The 10,506-nt window shown below is 35.3% G+C and overlaps 1 protein-coding gene across 1 annotated transcript; it reads left to right on the top strand.

The window, feature by feature from the left end:
* The first annotated feature begins 1,817 nt into the window (after positions 1–1,817).
* Positions 1,818–2,147, top strand: LOC119510952 (cytochrome c oxidase subunit 6A1, mitochondrial-like). The gene has a single exon (XM_037805368.1). The coding sequence runs from the start codon at positions 1,818–1,820 to the stop codon at positions 2,145–2,147; it is 330 nt and encodes a 109-aa protein (XP_037661296.1).
* Positions 2,148–10,506: the final 8,359 nt, after the last annotated feature.

Below are 10,506 nucleotides of genomic sequence, written 5' to 3' on the forward strand. Positions count from 1 at the left end.
GCCAATCCATTTCTGGTATTTTGCATAATGGCAGCATTAGCAAACCGAACAGGTTACTTGGTGATAAAAATGTAATAACTTAGATTTTTTGTTACTGTCAATAATTCTTGGATAACAGGGACTAAAAAAGTAGCCTAAATATTTTAGGGGGTTGTGGTTCTTTCCCCTGATTTAAGTCATGTGACAAAATCATGGTTTTGCTACCTCACTGAATACCATAAAGATGAAAGTATCATTGGTTCTCACTGACATGTGTCTCTAGATGTACTGGGTATATTTCATTGAAAAAAAAATTAATGAAGAAGGCTTAGTGTTTAGGTATCTGAAAATAAGCCTTGGAAAGACTCTGTTATTGCTCTATAGAATTTACAAAAATAAAAATAAATAACTTATGGAAACTGAACCACATGTTCCAAAATAAAAGCTAATACAGCTTTTCAGTATTTCTTTGTATTATTGACAAGCAGCCAAAGAAACATGTCTACAGTCAATTTGAATATATCAGATACAGCCAAGATTTGTTTGGTAGATTCCTCTGATTCTTTGAGCAAATATTTTTAATCTGTACCAAATTTAACCTAAAATTTTGTCAGACTTTCCTATATCTGCAATTTAGTTCTTTATTCTTTGATTTTTTAATCTATTCAGCTTCTAATTTAGCTCTAACAATTGAACACCTGTGCTATATAACTTTATGCTGATCCATTGTGAACATTTCCAGATTAGCCACATGATTCCCATTCAAGTTAATTGTGCTATATGCTAATTGCCTATTTGCCAGTATGAAAATTGCCCCTTGGTGCTCAATAGCTCTTAAATGTCCCCATTTCTTACCTTTGGCACCAAATGCTAATAATCAGATTGTGCCACCTGCTATCAGGCCATACTTATCTAAAGAGGAAAGAAAGAAAATGAAGATACAGTAGGGAGCCTTTTCTCATAGAAGAGATTCAAACCATGTTCTAGTTTGAATACATAGGCATCAATTTTAAAGCTCTCTTGTGAGGTTGAATTAATGAATTCAAATGAATATTGATGAAAGATAATTCTTAAATATTTCTAAGCAACACAGAGTTCAGTTTAATTCACTTTTAGGCCAAAGGGAAATTACAAATCAATATCCTGAAGAAATGTTGACATCCTTACCAGAGCCAAGTTTGGCCTTGTGGCTTAACAAGCTCTCTTCTTACCTTGTTACAGACTTAACTTGTTCATACATTTTGGCAGTTGGGAATAAAGAAACATTTTTCTTTAAAGTTTTAAATTTTACTTAAATAAATTCCACTTCGCTACTTCAAAATAATTTTGATACAATGTTTGATGAGGAAACAATTTGAAATAGGACAATTTTTTATTAAGTATAAGTTTATTATTCTCAGCTACAGAATAGAATTCCTTATGCTATCATGAAGTATTTGTATTAAGATGATTGAACATTACCACCAGAACAATCCTCATTGGTATCCATCCAAATGAATGGTGTGGTGCCTGCCTGACAAGGAGGTTAGAACACACGTGCCTGCAGCTTCTGTCTTCAACAATAGATCCAGGCCTTGCCTTCCTGATGCGGAGACTTGGCAATGTCTGGAAACACTGTTTGTTGAATGCCAAAACCCTGAGGTGGGTTTGTGGGACATGTTACCGGAATCCAGGAGAAAGAGGTTAGGGATGGTGCCAAACATCTACAATGCATGGGACCACCCCCCACAACAAAAAATTATCCAATGCAAAATGTTAATAGTGCCAAGGATGAGAAACATTTACACATTAACCTTCCTATTTCTAAAACTATAGCACACGAGCTGTCCATCTCGAAAATGGCAGCGGCTACTAGGTCTGGGGTTTGGGGGCTGCTAGCTCGCTCTCGGCCACAGCTGGGGTGGCCCATGTCAAGTGGCGCCCATGGCGAGGAGGGCTCAGCTCGCATGTGGAAGGTCCTCACCTACTTTGTCGTGCTTCCCGTGGCGGGAGTGAGCATGCTGAACTGCATCCTGAAGTCGCATGAAGGAGAGCACGAGAGGCCCGAGTTCATCACCTACCCCCATCTCCGCATCAGGTCCAAGCCCTTTCCCTGGGGAGATGGTAACCATACTCTACTCCATAGCCCTCACGTGAATCCGCTTCCAACCAGCTATGAAGATAAGTAAAGAGAACCTGGACCACTACCAAGGCACTGGGGACCACAGCCCTGGGTTGGACCACTACTCTGCACATGGACCAGAGTGTATGGGACCCCATATTCAACCCTTACTTTCATCAAATGATGACTAAATGATGATCTTCCATTCATTTGCTTTTGGCAGGAGATGGCTTACGTAAATAACTTATCTTAACAAAACAAAAAAAAACACAAAAACAAAAAAATAAATAAAACTATAGCACAGCAGAAGATAGAGTATGTGTGTAATAATAAAGTCTAGTTTAGGCAAATAAATGACTAAATTTACTCATACAGATAAAGAAAATACCTTTTAGAGTAGAATATTTACTTATATTTTAACAAAATTATTTGTTTAGTTTTAACTTTTGTTACCTGTATGTCTTGCTCACCTGGCTCTAAGCGTTGTAAAGACAGGGGCAAGATAGGGGCAGTGTCTGTTTTGATAAGTATCATATACTAGTTAGTACCTAGTTTATGGCTTACTCAGAGTTGCCAATTTCAACTAATTCATAGCAGTTCTGTAACATCTTTTTAAATTATTTTATCTCTATTTATTTGATAAAATTGAATTTTCACTATACTTTCCATTTGCCACGCAATTCATAGATGAGAGAATTTTAGAAAGAACATGATTACCACCTAGAAATTTTGATTCCTTTCAGGGAAAAATAATTCTTTTATGAATTAACTATAAAATGAATTAACTACAAAAACAAACAGAACAACAAAATGGCAGAAGTATAGAGAAGACATATATCCATACCACTTTGCTAAAATATTGAGTTAAATTTTCTGTTCTCCTAATTAAAGATATTTATATTAGTTTATTTTATAAACATTTTATATTATTATAGTACATTATATGTTAAATGTATTATATATGTTATAAAATATACATGCATGCAATAATCATTTTTCCATATTGAAGAATATGGAAAATAAAAAATTCAGGTTTATCATAAAAATAGTAAGAGTATTAAGAAAAAACCTATATCATTGTTTTGAATATCACAGAGAAAGCCAATAAATAAGTCAGAGATTAAAAAATAATGTTGATTATACTGACATTCAGGAGTGAATTAGAGGTTAAGACACAATCATGTGATGTTAAAGTTAAGAAAATTAAATCATGTGTTCAGAAAATCAGAGGCCAGACCCAGGAAAAATTAAACAAGCTTTCTTTTAAAAATCATACAATTTGAAAAGCTGAATGAAATTGCAATTTTTCAGTTGTAATAAAAAAATACATATAGGAATATCAAAATATATGACATTAAAATAATTTCTGAGAGGGGGTTGTTGGAGAAATGGAATAATTCTGGCAGACAATGGAAATTATAGAATATGAGAAAAGAGAAACTAGGCAAACTAACACTGTTCTATTATTGCCTGCATAACCTTAAGTCTTTTCTTCTTTATCATCAAATTGCAGCATGTGAAAGATATTTCTTGGAAGTACAAGCTAAAACATCACTGTTAAGCTGCAACTTACTTTCTGAAATGTCTGTCTTTGAGGAAGGTAGAAATCCAGTATTGAAAACAGTTGATATGAACAAAATTATCACAGGGGAAATAAGCAGGTAATCATGGCTAATAAAAAGCCATATTTCTGCCAAATTCTGAGGATTGCAAGTTATGTTAGTCTTCTTGGATACACACCAGACTTCAGAAGGACTAAAGCCCACATGTGAGTCAACTCAACCCAAGTGTGTTAAGAACTTCCACTTTCCGAACAGCAGACCAGAACCAAAAATAAAATATTACTCAGAGCCTCAAATTATCTGTACATTTTTCATGTTTAGTTTTAGCACCCAAGACTAAATAGCCAGGAACAGGTAAAGTCTGGCCTATATAATATAAAACCAATGGAGAGAAAAAACAAAAAAGAAATTTTTTTTAAAAAAAGGCCCATAGGTCATCCAAATTATTAAATTATCAGACATGGACTATGATATAAATATGACCAAACTGCTAAATAATATATTTTGGAAAAGAAATGGAAATGATAAAGAAGGATTATATTAAATTCTACAATGGAAAATATAATAACAAAAATTAAGAACACAGCACATGGGTTTTGTGCTGGTTTGAATATGTTATGTACCCCCAGAAAAGCCTATTTATTTTAATCCAATCTTGTGGGGGCAGACCTACTGTGGGTGGGACCTTTGACTGTATTGTTTCCATGGAGATGTGACCCCACCCTTTCAAGGTGAGTCTTAATACCCTTGCTGGAGTCATCTATGAAAGGATAAAAGGCAGAGACATTTTGGAGAGGGCTCAGAAAAGCTGAAACAGAAGCCCAGAGGCATTTTGGAGAAAGCCACTGAAACCAGAAGCCATACCAGGGAGTGAAGGATCAGCAGAACCAGCCATGTCTCTTCCCATGTGATATAGGAACCCCAGATGCCATTGGCCTTTCTTCAGAGAAGGTATCATCTTATTGGCTTAATTGGGACATTTTCATGGCCTTAGAACTGTAAATTTCTGAACTAATAAACTCCCATTGTAAAAGTCAACCCATTTCCGGTATAGTGCATTCCAGCAGCTTTAGCACACCAGAACAGCATTAATACCCAATTAGACAAGTGACAGGAAAACAGGTGAACTTAAAAATCAGAGAGAAAAAAATGTATTGGATACATCATAGAGAAAAAAAATGAATTGGAAATTGCAGAAAAGAGTGTAAGAACAATATGGAACATGTTGAAAAAATTAATACTGGTAAAATTGGAATATGCAAAAATGAGAGAAATACTGGGGCAAAATAAATATTTGAAAAGAAACTGGGAAAAGTGCAACCTTCCACTGACTGCTGCAAACTTGAAGCAGAAAAATACACAGGAAGGCTCACAGTAACTGATTAAAAAAAAAAAAAAAAAAAAAAAAAAACTAAGGAAAAAAAGGACAAGAGAAAATAAGCATAATGCTTTCAGGAGCAACAATAAATCTGAGAGCTGAATTCTCACCAGAGTGGATGGAAGAAAAAGAAAATGCAGTGACATTTTTAAAGCACTGAAAGACACTAATTGCAAACTAGAATTTTATAATCACCAAAAACATGCTTTAAGGTTAAAGATAAAATAAAGATATTTAGAAGAAAAGGTATTGTGCAGTTTGTCACCAGAGAAACTTAGTCAAGGAAATACTAATATGCATACTTTTGGTAGAGAAAGAATAATCATAAATAAAACTTGTGAAATGCAGAAAGGAAAGATAAAAGAATGGCTCAATATGTGTGTAAAATAACAGTAACAGGACTTCTGGGGGAAATAGTGGAGTTGGGAGCTCCAGGATTTAGTCGTTCCACCAAAGCACCTATTAAACACACAGAGACTGCCTTAAATAACTGTTCTGGAGCTCCAGAGGCCAGAGAAACACTGTACGGCACCCTGGGAGGAACAGGGGGAAGAGGGTAATAAACTATGATAAAGTACAGTGAGTTGCTCTCTCCACACAGTGCTGCTGGTTCCCATTCCACACTCTTGGAGCAGGCTTAGGATTAGCAAATTTGGATCGCTGGGTCCTGGCTCTGCAAACTGGCAGCAGCCATTGTTTCATCCCTTCCTACCCCTGACAGGGGCAGAACATGTAGAGATTTAAAGAAACAGTGCCTCCTTAAGGATGTGGGGAACAATTTGCTGAAGGGTACCATCTTCTGGGCAGGCCAGGAAAGTGCAGCTTTGGAGAGCCATCAAATAGGCTTTTGGTGTCTTTCTGATCCCCTCCCCAGGCATACTGGAGGTGGTCTCTGCTCCCTTCCATGGGTCCCTGGCCCTGGTTTGGCTGTGAGATACTGACAACTGACTTACAGAGTAAAATCATCAGGATGATCTGATGCCTGGACCTCAGCAAAAAATTACAACTCGTACTAAGAAAGAGGAAGATATAGCTTAGTCAAGGGAACAAATTAAAATTTCAGAGGGGACATAAAATTTGGAACAACTAATCAAGATGTTCAAACAAATCCCTTAAATTGATTCAGGGAGATAAACAAAAATATGACTAAAGAGATAGAGTATGTTAAGAAGACACAGCATGGGCATAAGGAAGAATTTGAAAGTAAAAAATGAAACAACAAAAATTATGGGGATGAAAGGCACAATAGAAGAGATTAAAAATACAATAGAGATGAACAACAGCAGATATGAACAAGCAGTAGAAAGAATCAGTGAACTAGAACACAGGACTATCAAAATCTTACAGGCAGAACAGCTAAGAGAAAAGAAGGAAAAAACTGAGCAGTTTCAGGAATCTGAATGACAGCATGAAGCACACCAACATGCACATCACAGATGTCCCAGAAAGAAAAGAGAAGGAAAAGGGGGGAGAAAGAATATTTGAGAAAATAATGGTCGAAGATTCCCCAGCTCTTATGAAAAACATTAATATACATGTCCCATTAGTGCAACACACTTCAAACAGAATAAATCCTAATAGATCTATTCCAAAACACATCCTAATCAGAATGTCAAATGCAAAAGATAAAGAGAGAATTCTGAAAGCAGCAAGAGAAAAGCAATCTGTATATACAAGGGACCCACAATAAGACTAAATGCTGCTTTCACATAAAAAAACTATGGAGGCATGAAGGCAGTGGGGTGATATATTCAAGATACTGAAAGAGAATACTTGCCAGCCAAGAATCCTCTATCCAGCAAAGCTGTCCTTCAGAAATGATGGAGGGTTTAAAATACTCACAAACAGAAACTGAGAGAGTTCATCAACATGATATCTGCCTTACAAGAAATACTAAAAGGAGTTCTGCAGGCTGAAAGTAAAAAACCACAAAGTGAGGCCTGGAGTAGAGTGAAGAAATGAAGATTATCAGTAAGTGTAACTAAAAGGGTAAAAAGAGAGACAAAAATAGATATGACATACAAAAACCAAAGGCTAAAATGGCCGAAGTAAGTACTGCCTTTACAAATTTAACATTAAATGTTAATGGCTTAAACTCCACAATCAAAAGACACAGATTGACAGAATGGATAAATAAGTATATGCTATATACAAGAGACTCATCTTAGACCCAAAGACACATATAGGTTGAAATTGAAAAGTTGGAAAAGGATTCCATGCAAATAGTAACAGAAAAAGAGCTGGGGTACTTGTAATAGTATCAGACAAAATAGACTTTAAATGCAAACCTTTTGTAAGAGACAAAGAAGGACACTATGTATTTATAAAAAGGGCAGTCTACCAAGAAGAAATGACAATCATAAATGTTTATGCACCTAACTAGGGTGCCCCAAAATACACGAGGCAAACAATGGCAAAACTGAAGGGAGAAATAGATGTCTCTACAATAATAGGTGGAGACTTCAATACACCTCTCTCATCGATAGAACATCTAGACAGAGGATAAATAAGGAACCAGAGAACATATGATTACTGACCTAGACCTAACAGACATATTCAGAACACTGCACACCCAAACAACTGTATATACATTCTTCTCAAGTACTCATGGATCTTTTTAGAGGCAGACCACATATTATGTCACAAAACAAGTCTCAATAAATTTAAAAGGATTGAAATTATACAAAGCACTCCCTCTGACTACAATGGAATGAAGCTGGAAATCAATAACAGGCAGAGAACTGGAAAATTCACAAACATATGGAAGTTAAACAACACACTCTTAATCAAGGGGTCAAGGAAGAAATTTCAAGAATAATCAGTAAACATCTCAAGACAAATGAAAATGAGAACAAAATATGTCAAATCTTATGGGATGCAGTGAAGGCAGTGCTGAGAGGGAAATTTACAGGCCTAAACACATTAAAAAAGGAGAAAGAGTTAAAATCAAAGCTCTTAATGCACAAAATAAGAGCAAATTAATACCAAAGCAAACAGAAGGAAAGAAATAAAGAATAGAGCAGATATAAATGACATTGAGAGGAAAAAAAAAAAATGGAGGGGATTAACACTGACTTTAGAAGATACAGAAGACCAAAACAGAACAATTACAAGTTAAGTAACTGAATCGGTCATCAAAAACCAAGAACCAACAAAGAAAAGCCCAGGACCAAATGGTTTCACAAGTGAATTCTACCAATCATTCAAATCAGAATCAATATCAATCCTGGTCAAACTCAACCAAAAAACTGAACAGGAGGGAACACTACCTAACTCATTCTATGCAACTAACATCACCCTAATATCAAAGCCATATAAAGATACTACATGAAAAGAAAATTACAGACCAATTTTTTTTCTGAATATAGATGTAAAAATCCTCAAAAAATACTTGCACAAGGAAGCCAGCAATTAAAAGAATTATACACCATGATCAAGTGGGTTTTCTCTGAAATATGTAAGGGTGGTTCAATACAAGATCAATTAACATAATACACCACATAAACAATACAAAGGGGAAAAACTATGATCATCTTCATTGATACACAAAAGACATTGGAAAAAATCTGATATCCTTTTTGTGATTTAAAAAAACTTAGAAAAACAGGAATATAAGGAAATTCCCCCACAAGATAAAGGACATACAAGACAAACCCATAGCTAAACACTGTACTTAATGGTGAAAGACTGAAAGCTTCCCTCTAAGATCTGGAAAAAGACAAGAATGCCCATGATCACCACAGTTATTCAACATTGTTCTAGATGGTCTAGCCAGAGCAGTTAGGCAAGAAAAAGAATTAAAATATATTCAAATTGGAAAGAAAGCAGTAAAACCTTCATTATTTGCAGATGACATGATATTATATACAGAAAGACCCAAAAAAATCTACAACAAACTACTACACCTAATAAATGAGTTCCACAAAGTGGTTAGATAGATAATCAACATGCAACAATCAGTAGGGTTTCTATCCACTAGTAATGAGCAATCTGAGGGTGAAAATAATTCCATTAACAATGGCAACTAAAAGAATCAAATATCTTGGAATAAGTTTAACCAAGGACATAGAGGATGTACACAGAAAACTATACAATATTGCTAAAAGAAAACAAAGAAACCCTAAATAAATTGAAGGATATTCCATGTTCATGGATTGGAAGACTAAATATCATTAAGATGTCAATTCTACCCACATTGATCTACAGATTCAATGCAATCCCAAATAAAATTCGAACAGCCTTCTTTGCAGAAATGGAAAAGCCTGTTATCAAAAAAAGAAGGATAAAGAGCCAAAAACATCTCAAAAAGGAAGAATGAAGTTGGAGTTTTCACATTTCCTGAATTTAAAGCTTATTACAGAGCTACAGTGCTCAAAACAGTAGCATACTGGCATAAAAATGGTTATATTGACCAATGGGATTGAAATGAAATTTCAGAAATAGACCCTCATATCCATAGTCAATTGATTTTTGACAATCCAGCCCAGTCCACCAAACTGGGGAAGAATAACCTCTTCAACAAATGGTTTTGGGAGAACTGGATAGCCATATGCAAAAGAATGAAAAAGGACCCCTATCTCACACCCTATAAAAAAATTAACTCAAAGTGAATCAAAGACCTAAATATAAGAACCAGGACTATAAAAATATTAGATGAAAATTTAGGGAAAAATGTTCAAGATTCTTTGAAAGACAATGGTTTCTTAGATTTTGCACCCAAAGCACAAGCAATGAAAGAAAAATAGATAAATGAGACCATCTCAAAATCAAAAACTTTTGTGATTCAAAGGACTTTGTCAAGAAAGTTAAAAGGCATCCTACTCAATGGGAGAAAATGTTTGGAAACCACATATCCAAGAATAGTTTAACATCCAGAATATATAAAAAAATCCTGTATAAATCAGCAATAAAAAGACAACCAAATTTAAAAATAGGCAAAAGACTTGAACAGACATTTCTCCAAAGAAGAAATTCAAATGGCTAAAAAGCACTTGAAAACATGCTTGACATCAATAGGTATTAAAGAAATGCAAATCAAAACCACAATGAGATATCATTTCACACCTACTAGAATGGCTGTTACTAAAAAAAAACAAAAAACAAAAAACAAAAAAAACAGAAAACTGAATAATGCCATTAACATGGCAATGTAAAAACCTACAGGAAATCTCTTCCCAGAGAAACAGGCAAAAAAAAAAAAAAAAAAAAAACAATTCTCCATTGTTCAGAACTTGGAGGAAGATAAAGACTGGAGAAGAAACCCATAAATGCTGAATCAAAGAAAGAGAAAAATAACAGGTAGAAAACTTCCATCCCCATTGGGCTGGTCCTCTCCCCTACCTTCACTCAGTACCGTGCAGCTCAGGAAGTGCTCAGAGGCTAGAGTCAGGATCCCTCCAACCTCCCACTGGGGACACAGACTATAAAATCTCTCATGGAAGTAAGACAGATACCTACCTATATCCAGACACAGAGACCCACACCCA

Source organism: Choloepus didactylus, chromosome 15 (genome assembly GCF_015220235.1).
Source record: "Choloepus didactylus isolate mChoDid1 chromosome 15, mChoDid1.pri, whole genome shotgun sequence".
Classification (NCBI taxonomy): domain Eukaryota; kingdom Metazoa; phylum Chordata; class Mammalia; order Pilosa; family Megalonychidae; genus Choloepus; species Choloepus didactylus.